Genomic DNA, 21,095 nt, shown 5'->3' with positions numbered 1-21,095 from the left:
GCCCATTATATTTTATTTTATAATATGTACTTTAAAGTGCATGACATGGTCTATTTGACTTTTGTTCCATATTTTTCTGGCTGCAAGTCACTTATTGATGAGTGATATGTGCTTCATATTTTGGTGATGGTGTTTGCACTGAAGAATTAAAAATTCTTATAATTACTGGCAAAATTATAATAACTGGCAAATTACTGGCAAAACAACAGACACAAAAGCGGCATATCTGTACTCATCAATATAGCAGCATTCAACAAAAAAAAGTCACCGGACGTTCTATAATGTCCTCTCCCTGTTGTTACTAATCTAACAGTTGACCTGGTTTAACAATCACTGGTACAACAACCTCTGCGGTTTAATAAGTAAATTACAGATTAAATCCAGTCTGGTTATTAACTATACTTAAAAGCAGTCTGTCGAGTACAAGTGCAGTGCTTCACCAGATTGATCCATGACTACCCTCACTATGACAACGAATTACTTACTGACAAAGAACCTAACAACAACCGAGTATACATCTGGTTGCAGGTCCAACAAGTTGCATTATTGTAATTCAGAGGTGAAATAAATAGCCACTGTAAATATAGTTTAAAACTTTTCAGTATGGACCTTAGCCCTACTGTCATACATAATCTCTTATTCGGTGAGTGTTGTGATATTTTCATACTTCAGATCATGCTATTTAATGTTACATGCAATCTGACTGTAAAATCAGATCTTTATCTAATCGCACAACTTTAGGTTTTCTGAACCTAATTTTCATAGAAACATAGAAAATAGATACAGGAGTAGGCCATTTGATCCTTCCAGCCTGCACCACCATTCAATAAGTGATAGAGAATTCAAACAGGCTGCATTTAGACAGACTGTGAAAATTCACAGACCCCCAAGTCAAGGCTGCTACATGCAGTTCAGCATGTTGCATTAAGGCATCAATCAACTTGACATTTTAGGACCCTTGGGTAGCGAGCCAATTAAAAGGTTAAAAGACTATTAATTGAGCCAATAAGGTCAAAGAAGGCGAGTTCTTTTCTGTAAATTGATCCAGGTATAAGTACAGCTATTTTGACCATGTGGTCCCAGAAGGACAAAGACCTGGCTTAAAGCCAAGAACTTTTTACTGCTGTCTGCCAAAAATAAAGCAGTTAAAACTATAATCGGGGTTCGTATTTCATTGGAAATTAAGAGATCTAACAATAAGATCATGGCTGATCATTCACCTCAGTACCCCTTTCCCTCCATACCACTTGATCCCTTTAGCCGTAAGGGCCATATCTAACTCCCTCTTGAATATATCCAATGAACTGGCATCAACGATTCTCTGCAGCAGGGAATTCCACAGGTTAACAACTCTCTGAGTGAAGAAGTTTCTCCTCATCTCAGTCCTAAATGGCTTACTCCTTATCCTTAGACTGGGTCCTCTGATTCTGGACTTCACCAACATCAGGAACATTCTTCCTGCATCTAACCTGTCCAGTCCTGTCAGAATTTTATATGTTTCTATGAGATCCCCTCTCATCCTTCTAAACTCCAGTGAATACAGTCCCAGTCGATCCAGTCTCTCATCATTTCTCAGTCCTGCTATCCCAGGAATCAGTCTGGTGAACCTTCACTGCACTCCCTCAACAGCAAGAACGTCCTTCCTCAGATTAGGAGACCAAAACTGAACACAATATTCCAGGTGAGGCCTCACTAAGGCCCTGTACAACTGCAGTAAGACCTCCCTGCTGCTGTACTCAAATCCCCTAGCTATGAAGGCCAACATACCATTTGCCTTCTTCACGGCCTGCTGTACCTGCATGCCAACTTTCAATGACTGATGTACCATGACACCCAGGTCTCGTTGCACCTCTCCTTTTCCTAATCTGCTGCCTTTCAGATAATATTCTGCCTCCGTGTTTTTGCACCCAAAGTGGATAACCTCACATTTATCCACATTATACTGCATCTGCCATGCATTTTCCCACTCACCTAACCTGTCCAAGTCACCCTGCAGCCTCTTAGCGTCCTCCTCACAGCTCACACCGCCACCCAGCTTAGTGTCATCTGCAAACTTGGAGATATTACACTCAATTCCTTATCCGAATCATTAATGTATATTGTAACTAGCTGGGGTCCCAGCACTGAGCCCTGCGGCACCCCACTAGTCGCTGCCTGAAATTATGGAAAAGGACCCGTTTATCCCGACTCTCTGCTTCCTGTCTGCCAACCAGTTCTCTATCCACGGATATTGCCCCCAATTCCATGTGCTTTGATTTTACACACCAATCTCTTGTGTGGGACCTTGTCAAAAGCCTTTTGAAAGTCCAAATACACCACATCCACTGGTTCTCCCTTGTCCACTCTACTAGTTACATCCTCAAAAAATTCCAGAAGATTAGTCAAGCATAAATCCATGCTGACTTAGACCGATCCTGTCACTGCTTTCCAAATGCGCTGCTATTTCATCTTTAATAATTGATTCCAACATTTTCCCCACTAGTGATGTCAGGCTAACTGGTCTATAATTACCCATTTTCTCTCTTTCTTTTTTAAAAAAGTGGTGTTACATTAGGAACTGATCCAGAGTGATTGGAAAATGATCATCAATACATCCACTATTTCTAGGGCCACTTCCTTAAGTACTCTGGGATGCAGACTATCAGGCCCCATGGATTTATCGCCCTTCCATCCCATCAATTTCCCTAACACAATTTCCCGCCCAATAAGGATATCCTTCAGTTCCTCCTTCTCGCTGGATCCTCGGTCCCCTAGTATTTCCAGAAGGTTATTTGTGTCTTCCTTCGTGAAGACAGAAACAAAGTATTTGTTCAACTGGTCTGCCATTTCTTTGTTCCCCAGTATAAATTCACCTGAATCTGACTGCAAGGGACCTACGTTTGTCTTCACTAATGTTTTTCTCTTCACATATCTATAGAAGCTTTTGCAGTCAGTTTTTATGTTCGCAGTAAGATTCCTTTCATATTCTATTTTCCCCCTCCTAATTAAACCCTTTGTCTTCCTCTGCTGAATTCTAAATTTCTCCCAGTCCTCAGATTTGCTGCTTTTTCTGGCCAATTTATATGCCTCTTCCTTCGATTTTACACGATCGTTAATTTCCCTTGTTAGCCACGGTTGAGCCACCTTCCCCGTTTTATTTTTACTCCAGACAGGGATGTACAATTGTTACATAGAAACATAGAAAATAGGTGCAGGAGTAGGCCATTTGGCCCTTTGAGCCTGCACCGTCATTCAATGAGTTCATGGCTGAACATGCAACTTCAGTACCCCATTCCTGCTTTCTCGCCATACCCCTTGATTCCCCCTTGTAATAAGGACTACATCTAACTCCTTTTTGAATATATTTAGTGAATTGGCCTCAACAACTTTCTGTGGTAGAGAATTCCACAGGTTCACCACTCTCTGGGTGAAGAAGTTTCTCCTCATCTCGGTCCTAAATGGCTTACCCCTTATCCTTAGACTGTGACCCCTGATTCTGGACTTCCCCAACATTGGGAACATTCTTCCTGCATCTAACCTGTCTAAACCCGTCAGAATTTTAAATGCTTCTATGAGATCCCCTCTCATTCTTCTGAACTCCAGTGAATACAAGCCCAGTTGATCCAGTCTTTCTTGATATGTCAATCCCGCCATCCCGGGAATCAGTCTGGTGAACCTTCGCTGCACTCCCTCAATAGCAAGAATTCCTCAAGTTAGGAGACCAAAACTGTACACAATACTCCAGGTGTGGCCTCACCAAGGCCCTGTACAACTGTAGCAACACCTCCCTGCCCCTGCACTCAAATCCCCTCGCTATGAAGGCCAATATGCCATTTGCTTTCTTAATCGCCTGCTGTACCTGCATGTCAACCTTCAGTGACTGATGTACCATGACACATAGGTCTCGTTGCACCTCCCCTTTTCCTAATCTGTCACCATTCCGTCTCTCTTTTTACCACCAAAATGTATCGATAACCTCACATTTATCCACATTATACTTCATCTGCCATGCATTTGCCCACTCACCTAACCTATCCAAGTCACTCTGCAGCCTCATAGCATCCTCCGCGCAGCTCACACTGCCACCCAACTTAGTGTCATCCGCAAATTTGGAGATACTACATTTAATCCCCTCATCTAAATCATTAATATACAATGTAAACAGCTGGGGCCCCAGCACAGAACCTTGCGGTACCCCACTAGTCACTGCCTGCCATTCTGAAAAGTACCCATTTACTCCTACTCTTTGCTTCCTGTCTGACAACCAGTTCTCAATCCACGTCAGCACACTACCCCCAATCCCATGTGCTTTAACTTTGCACATTAATCTCTTGTGTGGGACCTTGTCGAAAGCCTTCTGAAAGTCCAAATATACCACATCAACTGGTTCTCCTTCGTCCACTTTACTGGAAACATCCTCAAAAAAATTCCAGAAGATTTGTCAAGCATGATTTCCCTTTCACAAATCCATGCTGACTTGGACCTATCATGTCACCACTTTCCAAATGAGCTGCTATGACATCCTTAATAATTGATTCTATCATTTTGCCCACTACCGATGTCAGGCTGACTGGTTTATAATTTCCTATTTTCTCTCCCTCCTTTTTTAAAAAGTGGGGTTATATTGGTTACCCTCCACTCCATAGGAACTGATCCAGAGTCTATGGAATGTTGGAAAATGACTGTCAATGCATCCGCTATTTCCAAGGCCACCTCCTTAAGTACTCTGGGATGCAGACCATCAGGCCCTGGGGATTTATCGGCCTTCAGTCCCATCAATTTCCCCAACACAATTTCCCGACGAATAAGGATTTCCCTCAGTTCCTCCTTCTTACTAGACCCTCTGACCCCTTTTATATCCGAAGGTTGTTTGTGTCCTCCTTGGTGAATACCGAACCAAAGTACTTGTTCAATTGGTCTGCCATTTCTTTGTTCCCAGTTATGACTTCCCCCGATTCTCACTGCAGGGGACCTACGTTTTTCTTTACTAACCTTTTTTCTCTTTACATATCTATAGAAGCTTTTGCAGTCCATTTTAATGTTCCCTGCAAGCTTCCTCTCGTAATCTATGTTCCCTGCCCTAATCAAACCCTTTGTCCTCCTCTGCTGAGTTCTAAATTTCTCCCAGTCCCTGGGTTCGCTGCTATTTCTGGCCAATTTGTATGCCACTTCCTTGGCTTTAATACTATCTCTGATTTCCCTTGATAGCCACGGTTGAGCCACCTTCCCTTTTTTATATTTATGCCAGACAGGGATATACAATTGTTTTAGTTCATCCATGCAGTCTCTAAATGTCTGCCATTGCCCATTCACTGTCAACCCCTTAAGTATCATTCGCCAATCTATCCTAGCCAATTCACGCCTCATACCTTCAAAGTTACCCTTCCTTAAGTTCTGGACCATGGTCTCTGAATTAACTGTTTCATTCTCCATCCTAATGTAGAATTCCACCATATTATGGTCACTCTTCCCCAAGGGGACTCGCACAACGAGATTGCTAATTAATCCTCTCTCATTACAAAACACCCAGTCTAAGATGGCCTCCCCCCTAGTTGGTTCCTCGACATATTGGTCTAGAAAACCATCCCTTATGCACTCCAGGAAATCCTCCTCCACCATATTGTTTCCACCGTATTTGGTTAGCCCAATCTATGTGCATATTAAAGTCACCCATGACTTCATCCATGTGATCTTTAAATGTTTCCTATTGCCTATCCACCGTTAACCCTTCAGTATCATTTGCCAGTCTATACTATCCAATTCACGTCTCATACCATCGAAATTACCTTTCCTTAAGTTCAGACCTTAGTCTCTGAATTAACTGTATCACTCTCCATCTATGGTCACTCTTTCGCAAGGGGCCTCACACAACAAGATTGCTAATTAGTCCTTTCTCATTACACTTCACCCAGTCTAGGATGGCCTCCCCCCTAGTTGGTTCCTCGACATATTGGTCTAGAAAACCATCCCTAATACATTCCAGGAAATCCTCCTCCACCGTATTGCTCCCAGTTTGGTTTGCCCAATCTATATGTAGATTAAAGTCACCCATGATAACTGCTGTACCGTTATTGCACGCATCCCTAATTTCTTGTTTGATGCTTGATGCTCGGGTTGCCACTGGTATTAAAATAATGTTCCATTTGGAAAATTTAAGCTATGGTGTATTTCTTCAAGGAGGAAGGGGGATACATTTTGTTCAAAGTACTTCTCTATTTCATATTGAAAAGATATCGATGTAAAAATATTGATTGATTTTCTAACCATAAGAATCAAATTTCTCCTTCTGGTCTCCTTGTTGGAATATTCTGGCGACATGATTCGATGGAACTGTTCTAGAGTGGCTCCATTGAATGCTATAGGAGTCACACTTCAAATCATCCTTGGAACCTATTTGAAGCACATGACCTTGGGAAAACATAAATCTAGATGCATTTTTTCAGTTATAGAGCTAATATAAAATGGGAGTACTTTTAACAAAGAGTAGTGCTTCCTCACTAAACAGTAATGGACACTTATGTGGACTGTCTTGGTAAATTGCAGCTAGACTAGACAATTGATTGATGAGACTATAGCCCCAGTTTTTCATGAATGAGAAATTTCGGATTGGACTGGCCCAGTGTGCAGGCATGCTTGTGACAGCAGCACAACCAGCTTATTCTGCCCAATTTTCTGATGAGAAAACCACCTCCTAGTTTGAATAGGGCACAGGCACTTCAAATCTTATATGGAGACTGCAGAATCAAGTATGGCAGTATATTTTAAAGGACTGCAGCTAGCTGTTAAAGAGGAAGTTGTGAAAGGACAGAAAAGTGAAGTAATTGATTACAATGGCATAGTGGAGGCTTGTAGGCAACAGTGCTCCCTTTAATGCTGAAGAGTTGCAGGTATTGCTGCAGGAAGTGCTCCAAAAGAGACATGGGGCTGAAGACCTGTTATGTATGCAATAAAGGTACAAACTGAGTCCTGTTTAACTGAACAAGGTACAACCTTGTTCCAGCTTTATTACGGCCCAAAGTGCTTGATTCACAAAATGGCTGGCCTTTGATACCAGAGCAGCACCATGTGCGTGCTGCTCAGTGGCCTCCAACAATGACACCATCTAGTGACTACAAACAGCATGTACATACATGATAAGACCACTCACCAGCAATAATAGCAGTCGAATTAGTAATGAAGGGAGATTACTACTCAAGCCCATGTCGGTAATCAAGCTTGACCATTGCCTGGAAAATACCAATCAGGAAAATTGTGCAGTTAAAACATCTTAAGATTTATTTCTTTAAATGTGTTGATTGGAGAAAAAAATAAATATAATCTTGAAAATAGTTTAAAAGATTAATGCTCTGCCTTATTAATAGTCTGCCTTTTGGAAGTGCATTGTCTCAAGCTGTGTGTTTTTTAGTGTACAATTGGGTAAGCAAAACTGAAATTATTAGGCTGTACAAGCCTTGAGAAAGGTTAAAGATGTGAAGAAATGTCCCCACCCCCTCCACACCCGATACACAGGATAGAGGATATGTGGAATAAACTCACAGAGAAGTCAATCGCTTCTGGGTCAATTGGTACCTTTTACAAGAATTGATAGCTATTGAGAAATATCGAGATACTGAACAATACAGCATGATTTTGTTTTCAGAGGTCAAGGAAGGAAATTGCTGTTCTCTAAAGTAAAGGGGTCAACAATTAAGGGAGTAAAGCCCATATATGTACCCTTGATGGAGTGAACTTGATGAACTGACGGCCTTTTATCACCCTGGATTTTTAATTTTGCAGCTTTTGACTGGATTGTCCTAACTACTTCTACAGCAGCAGTTTTACTCTATCAATTCTACAATAATAATTTTGAGTGGTTGGATCACCATAAGAATCATTCAAATTCCAATATTAATTTTCAATATAGAGACTGTTATCAATACCAGGCCTATCCACCCTCATCTCACACCCTCCTGTACCCAACGATCATAATCCCACATCGCCACTGTCAGTTCTTTTCAGTGAAAACAAAAGTAAAATGTTATAATGGTAATTGTGCCTCAGCCAGGCAGATTGTGAAGACAACATGAATAAAAACAAAGGAAAAGAAAAAAGTAAAGATACGGAACAGAGAAAGAGAGGAAAATAACAGAGACACACAAGTATATTACAGTACTAATATATATAATATTTATACCACATGCAAGCAGGAGTCATGTTTCCATTCTCTGTACACAATTCTGTAGAATTGGGGAAAGCAGCTACTAAACCACATACAAAGAGCAGTGTTCACTGCCCTCCCACCACAAGTAAGATTTTCTAGTGATTGAAATTAGCTAAGCAGATAGTCAGGTCTTTCCTGTCATTAAAATGTGGTGGCACAACAAACTATTGGAATTGTTTTTGACGTTAAAGGCTTACTCTTTTCAGCGAGGTTTTGTGCTAGCTGCTTTCATATTACAGCCATTTCCATCCTTCCTGTGTGTGTGGCCACTTTTTCCAGATGATTTCCATATGATGTTCACAGCTTGCCACTTGGACACAACAAAATAACCTCCATACAAAAGCAACATACTGCGGATGCTGGAATCTGAAATAAAAACAGAAAATGCTGGAAATTTCAGCGGGTCAGGCAGCATCTGTGGTGGGAAAAGCAGAGTTAACGTTTTGGGTCAACACCACTTCGTCAGAAATATCTCCCATAAAAGGCTGGCTGTAAATCTCACTGTGAGGATTTTCCCATTGTTGTTGGAATTGTTCTTTCTATGACATGACTGCTATTAATAAATAGGCAGTTGTATTACGTAGCTAAAAAACTTACACTCAAGAATTTTGCCTGCTTTGAAATAGGACTTTTGATAAACAGACTTTCAAAAAAAATAGAACATTTAGGTACAATGTTTTTTGTCCAGGTGCTGGGGATGTACCTCCCATTCTGTGGAATTGCGATCTCAAATGCTCAACTGTTTGCTGCTTCCAGAAAGGAGTACGATAGGAGCAGGGTAAGTAGAGAGTGTGTCACAGAGGCTGCATGCACGTATTTCTGACCATTCTTTCTACACAGCCTTCCCCATATCCAGTGTGGTGCTGACTGCAAGTTCAAAATCAACAACTGTCTTAACTATAGCAGATCAGTTAAGTCAGACTAATCTTTGCTTTAAATTATTTTATTTAAAAGAAGGGTATGAAGTCCCTCTCTCTTTTTTTTGTTTCTCTTTTCTGCCTTATGCAGTTCTCACCAAATCCCATAACTCTTATAGTCAAGAGAGAGGATAAGTGATGTTCCCCCAAGTCTCCACCAATACCTACCTTCACCTGGCCACAACATTGACCTGGCAATAACTCTCCCTCTGGAGAGGTGATTGTCCTTTGCAGATTACATCCACATGACAGGAAGGGGGGATTGAAGCTGTGCCTTCTACTTAGCAATGCTGGGCAGTGGTGCTTCACCATACTGCACCTCCAGACTACCCTTTCAATCTGGGTTTGAAAATTTTACATGATGCCATTGGTTCACTTAGGAATGGTAGGACACAAAGATAATCTTTGGGATTCAAAAGCTATTAGCTTGGTATCTTTGGGAAAATTCGAGAGTATTTTATAAAGAATTTAAGAGAATCTCGTAAGAGAGTGGCAATGAAAAAAAAAAATCGGTTATACAAAGGCAAAGTCTCATCATTTATTGCAGTTCTTTGTTGATTTAACAAAATAAGTAGTTGAGATTAAGGTGGTGACTATCATACATCTTGGGCTTCCTAAAAGCATTTAATAAAGTTTCCAATAGGGAATTTATGGCTAGAGAGAAACCTGTTGGGATCTAATATAAAATTATGGACTTGGTAATGAATTAACTAAATAATAGGAAATCTTTCTAGAAAGAAAGACTTGCATTTATATAGCACCTTTCACGACCACCAGACATCCCTAAGTGCTTTACAGCTAATGAAGATTTTTTTTTAAGTGTAATCACTGTGGTAATGTAGGACATGCAACAGCCAATTTGTGCACAGCAAGCTCCCACAAACAGCAATGTGATAATGACCAGATAATCTGGTTTTTTTTAATTGATGTTGATTGAGGGATATGTATTGGCTAGGACACTAGGGATAACTCCTCTGCTCTTCTTTGAAATAGTGCCATAGGATCTTTTACGCCCACCTGAGAGAGCAGACGGGGTCTCAGTAACATCTCATCTGAAACACCTCCAACAGTGTGGCACTCTCTCAGTACTACACTGGAGTGTCAACCGAGATTTTTGTGCTCAAGTCTCTGGAGTGAGATTATGAATCCAGAATCTTCTGGCTCGAAGGCGAGGGTGCTACCAATTTGAGCCACAGCTGACACTTATTACGAACTTCAACCAGTGGAATCTCCCAATCAAATTGAGCTTATCTCAAAACTATTCTTCTTGGCCTGAGCTTGTCTGCACAGGACTCTACTTTTGCCCTTTCACTATCAAAGTCCTGTGATCTGTAAGTCCCATCTAACATAAGCACCCTACTTGTCGACAACTAGTTTTAGTCAGGAAAGCAGCTAGTTACATCTATGCCAGTTACTTTTAGGTCTGCTTTTTTCATGTATTCTTGCTCAAGCAAACAGCTCTGTATATTCAGCAGAATTCAGCTAGTCCCTCCTGCTAGCCTGCACACACTGGGGCCAAAATTCAGGGTCCGGATAAGGCCCGTTACCATCGTTTTGTGGTGGCCAATCGGCGGAAGCGAGTAACTGCTGCGTTGCAGTCGCTTGGCTGCCACGACCCAAATTCACCTCGGGGATTTTTCGGCCTGTTCCCACTTCCGCCCCACTGCTGCCGACTGCCGCAAGCATGTCATCAAAGCGCGCACCGCCGCTCTCCTGCACTTACACCGCAATCCGCCCGAAATTTATCTCCAAAAATCGACGATCGGCCGTGCAGTGCCACAAGACTCCCAAAGTAAGCGCTCTATTCAGAACACCTATGTGGCAAGCAATCCCCAGTTGGGCAGAGGAAACGTTTCAAGGACACCTTCAAACCCTCCTTGATAAAGTGCAATATCCCCACCGACACCTGGGAATCCCTGGCCAAAGACCGCGCTAAGTGGAGGAAGAGCATCCGGGAGGGTGCTGAGCACCTCGAGTCTCGTCGCCGAGAGCATGCAGAAAACAACACAGACAACAGAAGGAGCGTGCGGCAAACCAGACTCCCCACCTACCCTTTCCTTCAATGACTGTCTGTCCTACCTGTGACAGAGACTGTAATTCCCGTATTGAACTGTACAGTCATCTGAGAACTCACTTTTAGAGTGGAAGCAAGTCTTCCTCGATTTCGAGGGACTGTCTATGATGATGATAATGCCCCTGACAGCTTTTTCTGTCGGGGCACCTTGTTTTGTGTATTTGCGGCATGGCAGCGCGGCAGCCCTTCAAGGGGAGGGCACACTGCTGTGGCCGCCATGTTTTATTTGGCTGGCCGACTTCCCGATCGGCCAGACAATTATTGCCCCGGGTTCGACTAGGCCACCAACAGGCAGCCCCTTGGTCGAAACCCTCCCTGGTGGCCCAGTGGCCGAACCTACCAATTCGCTGCTTTTCTCCCCTTCAAGTGAGGGGAGAGACGTGGTGACACACACACACAATGATGTCACCACTGCTCCGCCACTGAGTGACAGTGGAGGAGACTCGGCCCCGCCCCAACTTCCACCCCTCTCCAGCACTTGCCGCCGCACTATCGCCCTCATTATGATCGACTTCCGGTCCGATGCAAAAAAAAACTTCAAAGTGGAGAAAATCGATCGGAAGCCCGTTTCATTGCACCCGGCGGTAAAAACAGGTAAAAAACCGTAGATGCACCAGGTTTCTGGCGGGCCTGAATTTCAGTCCACTCTGTTTCTCTATACTTTCACTGTAGCTCCCTACACTACCTAACCCATGATGCTCTTGACTTATACCGAGCTGTTAACCTATTATATTACACACTATTCTACACCGAACATAACTAATAGAATAACTATTTCATATCGAGTCGAAATTCGGTACCGCCGTTTTTTGAGGCGGTATCACCGCCTAAGTGCTGATTTTACTGCCAGACAACTGCCAAATTCACAGCTAAAGATGAGAAAGCAGCGCTAAAAAGTGGCGTGGCACACTTATCCTCGGGCGGGAGCTCAGGAGGCTGACTGAATTTCACATCGGGAGGCTGCCACCATGCCAGCTGGAAAACGGGAAGAGAAGAGAAGAAAGAAAAACCCCTCAAACTTCTCCGACCCACACACAAACTTCCCCATTGTTCGAACTAATGAAAAAATGAAGAAATAAAGAAAGAAAAAAACTTAACTTGCTCTCTGGCCAATTCCGCCCGAGTTCCGCTGTTTAACCACCACTTTTTTCAGGCTGTACGGCCACCTGCCGGTACGGCTGCCGTACGAACTAAATATCACAATAGGGATGCCAAGGAGGCATTGCACGCGTACTGATGTCATGATTTCCATGGCGTTAGCCAGCGGGACGCAATGCTTTAACACTCTTAAAAAAAAAATGACCACCGAATTTTGCGTCAGATGTAACAGCACCCAACGCCACTCCCAACCGCTTAACTCCCAGTTAACACCTAACACTGGCGTTGTCAGCAGATTTTAACAACCAAATTTCAACCCCTATATTTTTCTCTGTGGGTAAAAATTACCAAAAAGGTAAGCGTGGAAAAACAAGTGAGCAAGCCCAGCCGAAAATACAAATGTCATTTTATTTCATTATTTTCGCTGCAGTCCCACACTAAAATGTGTGTAAAAATTAGTCCACCAAAGTGAAAAAAAATGCTTGTTACAGAGTGTAATTTTTAATTACAGTTTTTGCTCAGGGTGGGTTATTACAAACATTTGAGTTCATTACTGTCATACCTGTAGATTAGTTTTGTGAAGAAAGGACAAGGTATATACAGAGCACTGACAGAAAAAATTGTGAATTTAGGGTGGATGTGAGCGTATCCATCTTATTAACCCAACTTACACTGAATCCTGATAGCAGTTCACACACATTCAAATTCAATCAATTTATAGCTGTACGTTCCCCGCTCTTAAGCTGTGAGTATTTATTTATTTCAAGCTTATCTTAAAAGTACTGACATTTATAATTTACCCACTGTATATATCCATTCTTTCTATATTAAAACTGAGGCAATTTATCATCTGCAAGTTCATTCATTTGATGGCATGAGCTGCCAAGCAGGAGCCAGGTGATAAATTATGTTAAGTCAGGGATTCACAAAATCTTCTTTGGGATATTTCAGCTACAATTTGTGGATGCTGTAGCTCGATTTAAGAAATTTGTCAGTTTTCGTTATTTTTGGTAACGGAGAGTTTTAACATTGTTACAAAATAAATGTGAGTAACCTTTTGGAAAGAGAACAAAATATACCGCTTAGATTTAATCATTTGTGCATTGGATTATCAGCAAGCAACTGAGTGGAGGCTCCTTTCAAGCATTTCAAATATTCAAAACAGAAAGACAGGTGCCTGCTTTAATAGGGAGAAGACAAATATGGACATACAGACATGGCAGAAGGGAAATGAATTTGGTCTGTGTGGATCTTAAACATTGATCTAAACAGGGCAAACCAGTAACTGTATATTTTCTAACCTCTATTTTAGTTTAAAGTGGGAAAATAAACAAAAATTTAAATTTAAATAATGAAGTAACAGTCACTATTGTCAGATGTATACATGTTTTTTCCTGTCATTTTTCAGTTACTAGCACTTTTCACTTCTTGTGTATTCACTGAGTCAGATATGCCAATATTAAAGTGTTGTGCTATCCCTATTGTCTTAACCAGGCTCTGCTGGAAGTAGTCAATGACTTGTTTGAAGAGCAGACAGATTTGGAAAAAATTGTGAGGAAAATAATGCACCGAGCACAGACACTGCTCAAGTGTGAATGCTGTTCTGTACTGCTCCTTGAAGACATCGAGTCACCGGTAAGTCAGCTCCAAAAGGCACAGAAGAAAATCCAATACAAATTTGAACAGAAAAACAAAACACATTAAATTGCCAGAAAGCTTTTTTGAAACCAAAATTTACTTAAGAAATTGAAGAAACTGAATCGAAGGAGTTATAATCGCCCACTCCTTCGTATTGTAAAAGAGTAATATCTTACAATTCTAAATTTCAAAAAGATTTTTCATTCCTTTCCACATTATTTTTTCTAATATTTTAGACTAAAAACTAATGTTACAGTTGTTTCTAGTTTGAAAGATCACAGTTCGCAACTGAGCCCAGTAAAAATAACTTTATGTCTTGGGTAAGCTTTATTAGTCCAAACATGTACGAGCACCAGTTAATCTTTTGATTTTCTTTCCTCTGCTGCAGCATTTCTACAAACCTCTCACCTTCATTTACCTCCTAGCTCGTTTTTTTTTTTACTTTACTTTCAATTGGAAAAATCTACTTAATAGAATAACCCTGACTGTCAGACCTAGCTCGATTTATCTGAATAGAATAAAGACATTTTTGCACTGCACATTATAACTCACATCTTCTCTCAATATTTTTTGATAGGTGGTAAAGTTTACAAAATCTTTTGAGCTCTTGTCTCCTAAATGCAGCGCAGATGCTGAAAGCAGGTAAGGAGCACATTATAGTTAACAAGACCTTGCCGTTCCCTCGCCCCGACATCGCCACTCCTGCTGTACCTGCCCACGCTCCAATCACCAACCTGGATCTTGGTGACGTCCAATCAAGTCACCACCTTCACTGCCGTCTCCCTCTTGCAACAGCTCGCACTGCTCCCTGAAGTGGTATGCAGCCATGCTGCTCCAGGGGCCGCTCACCACACGCCTTTTAGGGCTCCAACCTGCCGCTGGTGTTTCCTTGCGAGGGCGAGGGAGCGGCGAAGTCGGGGCGAAGGAGCGGCATGTGATCATGGAGCGATGTGATCGGGGCCCAGGAGAGGCGTGAGTTCAGGGCCCAGCAGAGGCGAAGGCCCAGCGGACAGCACGGGCCAGTTCACACTGCGATATGTGTGCACACTAGTACGTGCAACAGAGCTGATCTCCAGTTGTTTTGGTTAATCCTTGCCACTGGACCAAGACCTAGCTCTGTGAAGCCCGTATGGTGGCTGGTGTGCAACGGCCACCACAGGTTAAAAAAATCCACACACATGCATCTTCCACCCTTTAACATGTAGTTCGGGACCGGGAATAGAAACATAGAAACATAGAAAATAGGTGCAGGAGTAGGCCATTCTGCCCTTCTAGCCTGCACCGCCATTCAATGAGTTCATGGCTGAACATGCAACTTCAGTACCCCATTCCTGCTTTTTCGCCATACCCCTTGATCCCCCTAGTAGTAAGGACTTCATCTAACTCCTTTTTGAATATATTTAGTGAATTGGTCTCAACAACTTTCTGTGGTAGAGAATTCCACAGGTTCACCACTCTCTGGGTGAAGAAGTTCCTCCTCATCTCGGTCCTAAATGGCTTACCCCTTATCCTTAGACTGTCCCCTGGTTCTGGACTTCCCCAACATTGGGAACATTCTTCCTGCATCTAACCTGTCTAACCCCGTCAGAATTTTAAACGTTTCTATGAGGTTCCCTCTCATTCTTCTGAACTCCAGTGAATACAAGCCCAGTTGATCCAGTCTTTCTTGATAGGTCAGTCCCGCCATCCCGGGAATCAGTCCTTCAGCGCAACACCTCTGAACTCATCCCCTTTTGGTGTGGAAGCAAATCATCCTCGATACGAGGGACCGCCTAAGGGAGAAGAGATATTTAATAAGAGTGCAGCAGGGCCTAGAATTCCCAATTTTGAGCAAATGGCAAGGATCCTTGTCTGCCATCTGCACATATTGGAAAATCGTGGGCCCTGCTGATGTGTGCTTGGAAAATTTAGGTTTGGGGTATAGAGAATGAAAGGTATATAGATACTCATTACAAAACTAAAATTTAAACAGGGGTTCATAGTTACATTATAAACTTCAGAGCAAAGTTGAACACAAATATGCTCTAAATTACAAGATTATATTTAAGTTATTAAGCCACTTGTTGTTCATATATATTCTAGGTTTTAATAGATTTTCTGTTCTATTGTATTTTAAGAGTTCACTTTCAGACATACAAGGCCTGATTTTAACCGGTGGGAATCGGACAGGAGGGAGGCTGGGGCGAGCAGAAAAAAAACCCTGACATTATCAGCACAAGGCTTGGATGATTTTAACTCCCAGGCCTCATTTTAATGGGGCAGAAATTCCTCTGGATGACTTCCTGCGGGCAAAGCACTAAATAATGGACATAAAATGCGCACTTACCTGAAGCTGCTGCGCCCGCTCGAGATCCCGGTCCGGAGGCCTCTCGTGACTGCGCGTCACAGGGCGTTCATGTTGGGACGTCCGCAAGAGTTACGTGGGCCTGGACACCCAATCACAGGTAAATATTTTCTCATTCATAGTAATAGGAGATTCGTAAGTTACGAATCTCCTATTACTATGAATGAGAAAAACCCCAAAACGCACAAACACTACATAAAGCATCTAAAAAACACCTCACACAATACACTAATAGAAATTAAAGTTGTTATACATGTTTTTTAAAGAAAATAAATTTGCTGATTTTTAAAAAAACTTAGGGTTAGGGTTTAAAATAACATTACCTGAGTGGGCAGGGTTTTAACATAAATATGTTTTTTAAAATGTTATTTTAATCATGTTTTTTATAGGTTTTTAAACTCTTACGCCTGTAAAAGTAGGCTATGCGCCTGCTTTTTCAGGCGCAAGAGTTTTGAGGACATTTGCCGGGCAAGATATGCGTAAATCCCGCAATCTTGCCCGTACAAATGTCCTCGCACCGGAGATGTCGTGACAGATCGGAAAAGCCGGTTTTCAGCGCATGTGCATTGCGCGCTGAAAACCGGCTTTTCCGATGCCTTCCCGGGTCCGTAGAAACTTCGTACGGGCCCGGGACGTTGGAATTTCTACCCCAATATGTTTGCCAGACTGCCCCCCAATCACATTGGGAAAAAGGTAGCCCGCCCAAGCAAGGTTGCATTCCCTTCTGCCTGATTTAGTTGGAACAATGTGGACAAAATTGTTGTCACAATGATGAGTTGAAGGGCTGCTCTTCACCATCAGCTCCTTCCTTCCTGAGGAAAGGGGAGGAAAGGAACTTACTCTGTCATGGTTTCAAAGCAGTGCAACACGCCAGGGAATACACTGTTCCAGCCTGAAGAGCTCTATACTTTAACATTAAGAACTTGCCTTTATGTACCACCTGTCACAACCTCAGGAGGTCCCAAGTACTGAATACACAATAAAACATAGTTAGTGTTTTTTTTAGGCAAATGCCACAGCCAATTTACAGATAGCAATGAGATGAAGAACCCATTGGTGATGTTGGTTGAGGGACATCTCCCTCTTCTTCGAAAAAGTGCAATGGGATCGTTTATGCACAGCTGAACAGGCACACAGTGCCTTGGTTTAATGTCCGAGTAGGATGGTACATCCAACATCGCAGTACTTCTATAAGCATTGCAATGAGACCTAGATTATATGCTCAGGTGTTGGAGTGGGAGTTGAACCCACAACCCTCTGACTCAGAAGTGAGAATACTACTTCTGGACAGGCTGACATGTAATGTAGATTTTAGAGTGTATTAAGCCCTTATACCACTAAACTGTAAACATGAACATTCTAAACTCAGTAAGAAAAACTAAATATGCATTAATAAAGGAAGGGGCATTAAAGCTTCTTGCATTTTCACTATTGGTGACTTACACAGACCTTCTCTTGACAGCGGGGAGCGATCAACCTAGAATAACATAGTAGTAAATGTGACTTTGTAGGAACTATGCATGCAGAAGATTTTAAATACAATCATGATTTCTGAGCAACTGCATATGCACAAAACACTGCACACAATTATTCCATCATTGTCAATCCACCTCATCATATAAAATGGATAGCAGTAAGTGAATCAGCACATAAATCTGTTATATAAATGAGATGTAGGTCACACATCCCTCAGAATTTTGGAAACCACTATTATTCATTGCTTTTTGACTCTATACCCTACAATGTTTGTTTTGAATCTGAATACAATTATAAAAGTATCAATTATAAATTGATTGAAATAAATGCGAAAAACCTTGAACAAGGTACATTCCCGTGCTACTTTACCTCTTTATGTACAATGTACAAAAGCCATAATTTTCAGATTTGTCACAAATGGATTTGAGTTTGCTCACAGCACAGGAAAACCCGTATTTACAGCCCAGAAGGTGCTTACGTGTTGGAGGGCCTGCTGCAGGAGGTGCACTAAAGGAGGTTAGTTACCTTCCAGTAAATTTACAGATGTAAGCTGCCTGGAGGGAGGCCTCCAACTGAATAAATGCAATCACCTGGGTCCCTTGTATCTAACTTCAAATTAGGAAGAAATTTTCTGGTATCAACAGGAGGGTGAAGGTAATTATGTCCCTCATTTTGCTCACATTTCTTCTGCACCCTATCAAACAGGTTACAGACCTAAACTGAGAACTGCCATACTCTCAGATGTACTAGTTGAAGCATTATGCACAACCATTTCCCTTTTGTGCATTTAAATGTTTCATTTAAATGTGAAAGCTGCACAACACACCTTTCTTGAAGATGGAGGTTGCAGCTGAGGAACAGCAAAAAGATGCTGAGGCATCCAGGCTGAGGCGCGTTTCCTGTTTGGCGATTTCTCAGTAGGATCCGCAGCCATGGATGCAGAGAATCGCCCTGTTCTCCTAAGAATTTCTCTTCTTTCAAATACTGCAGGCAATCTGACCTGCCCTAAAATGAAAACAACATGATTGCTTTCTGGAGAACAGGAATTTATGTGCACAATGATCAAATACCGACTACAGTAATTGAGTGAAACCCTTCTTAATTTCTTTATTCAGTCACAAGATGTGGACATCGCTGACAAGGCCAGCTTTATTGCCCATTCCTAATTGCCCTTGAGAAGGTGGTGGTGAGCCATCTACATTAGGTGAAGGTGTTCCCACAGTGCTGTTAGGGAGGAAGTTCCAGGATTCTGACCCACCAACGATGAAGAAACGCCGATATATTTCCAAGTCAGTATGGTGTGTGGCTTGGAGGGGAACTTGCAGGTGATAGTGTTCCCATGCGTCTGCTGCACTTGTCCTTTTAGGTTTCAGAGGTCATGGATTTTGTCATGTATGTATGCTTAGCTTTACTAGCCACCAGATAGCACCACTGTCGGAGGTCATTGGGTTGTGCGCACGTGTGTGCGGCCCAGGTATAAAAGGCCAACCATCTTGTAATGTAATCACTTTAAATAAAGTAGAGCCAGGTTTGTACCTGTTCGGAGTTTACAGTATTCAGTCTATTGAGTTATTGCATACACAATAGATTTAGAAGGTGCTGCTGAAGGAGCCTTGGCGAGTTGCTACAGTGCATCTTGTAGATGGGACACACTGCAGCTACGGTGTGCTGGTGGTGGAGCGAATGAATGTTTAAGGTGGTGGATGGGGTGCCAATCAAGCAGGCTGATTTTTCCTGGATGGTGTCGAGCTAGGCAAGTGCAAGTGGACAGTATTCCATCACACTCCTGGTTTGAGTCTTATAGATGGTGGAAAGGCTTCAGGGAGTCATGAGGGGAGTCACTTGATGCGGAATACACAGCCTTTGATCTGCTCTTGTAGCCACAATATTTATATGGCTGGTCCAGTTAAGTTTCTGGTCAATGGTGACCCCCCCCCCAGGATGTTGATGATGGCGGGTTCAGCGATGGTAATTCTGTTGAATGTCAAGGGTAGGTGGTTAGACTTTCTCTTGTTGGAGATAGTCATTGCCTGGCACTTGTGTGGTGTGAATGTTACTAGCCACTCATCAGCCCAAGCCTGAATGTTGTCCAGGTCTTGCTGCATGTGGTAATGGACTGCTTCATTATCTGAGGAGTTTTGTGACTTGAACTGAACACTGCAATCATCAGCGAACATCCCCACTTCTGACATGATGGAGGAAAGGTCATTAATAAAGCAACTGAAGATTGGTTCGGTTCACCTCACCTCTAGAATTCAGCTCTTTCGTCCATGTTTGGACCAAGGTTTTAATGTCTGGAACCAAGTGGTCCTGGTGGAACCCAAATTGAGCATCGGTGAGCAGTTTATTGGTGAGTAAGTGCCGTTTGATAGCACTGTTGATGATTCCCTCTATCACTTTGCTGATGATTGAGAGTAAACTGATCGGCTGGTAATTGGCCGGATTGGATTTGTCCTGCTTCTTGTGGACGGAACATACCTGGATAATTTTCCACTTTGTTGGTGTAATACCAATGGACTACTGTGGTAATGCAGCCATTGCTGTTTACAAAATAAAGAGGGAACAGGTCACCTGACAGGGTCCAGAAGTTATCAGCCAACTTAGAGCCTATGTGTTTGTGAGCTCGTACAGAAAATATCACATTGACAACGAGGATGGGATTTCTGGATAACCTAGCTGAAATTTTTGTTGGTGGATGATATAGCCAATCGACAGAGAAATGTTGAGAGCTTCTTTGTTTTGATTAACAGCTAAAAATCCAAGGAAAGTTACAAGCACACTTGACTGAACTGCCAGAGTCCAGATGGCCGCGCCTATGGGAATAATAGTGTGCTTGGTTCAGTTTCAGCACGACTGTGAGACTTATGGAGACTATGTGGAGCGGCTAGAAATGTTTTTCACAGCAAATATTATAATCGAAGTCCCCAATGATGAAAACCGTAACTGGATGGTGTTGGAAAGAAAACGGGCTTTTTTTTTTAACTGAAGCAGGCCCCAAGGTGTATGAAACTCTGAAAAAATTGCTTGTGCCTGTCAAGCCAAAGGACACATCACATAAGCAGATTCTAATGAAGTTAGAACAGCACTGCAGTCTTGAGCCCTTGGAAATTGCTGAAAGTTATCATTTCAGAATATGAGATCAATTTATTGACAAAAGTATCATTGAGTACATTGTAGTATGAAAGAAACTATCTATTCACTGTCATTTCAGAAACTTTTAGGACCAAGCATTGCGTGACCACCTTGTTTGTGGGGTGAAAAATTATGCGATCAGAAGAAAGTTATTGACAACTCCTAACTTGACCTTTGATTTAGCATATCAGACAGCTATGTCAACGGACATGGCCGACCAATATTCCTAAGAATTTC

General features: G+C 42.2%; 1 protein-coding gene across 2 annotated transcripts in view; it reads left to right on the top strand.

Annotated features, from left to right (window-relative positions):
* The window catches only part of pde11a (phosphodiesterase 11a), a 609,195-nt gene that overhangs the window by 266,678 nt on the left and 321,422 nt on the right, over positions 1–21,095 (top strand). For both annotated transcript variants that reach the window (XM_070875770.1, XM_070875769.1), the window contains 3 exons: positions 8,868–8,957; positions 13,763–13,903; positions 14,484–14,548. In XM_070875770.1, coding sequence (XP_070731871.1) covers positions 8,868–8,957; positions 13,763–13,903; positions 14,484–14,548 — 296 coding nt within the window. The remainder of the gene's footprint in view (positions 1–8,867; positions 8,958–13,762; positions 13,904–14,483; positions 14,549–21,095) is intronic.

This window comes from Pristiophorus japonicus, chromosome 3 (assembly GCF_044704955.1).
Source record: "Pristiophorus japonicus isolate sPriJap1 chromosome 3, sPriJap1.hap1, whole genome shotgun sequence".
NCBI lineage: Eukaryota > Metazoa > Chordata > Chondrichthyes > Pristiophoridae > Pristiophorus > Pristiophorus japonicus.
Note: the sequence above shows the minus strand (reverse complement) of the source record. Positions and strands in the feature narration are given on the sequence as shown.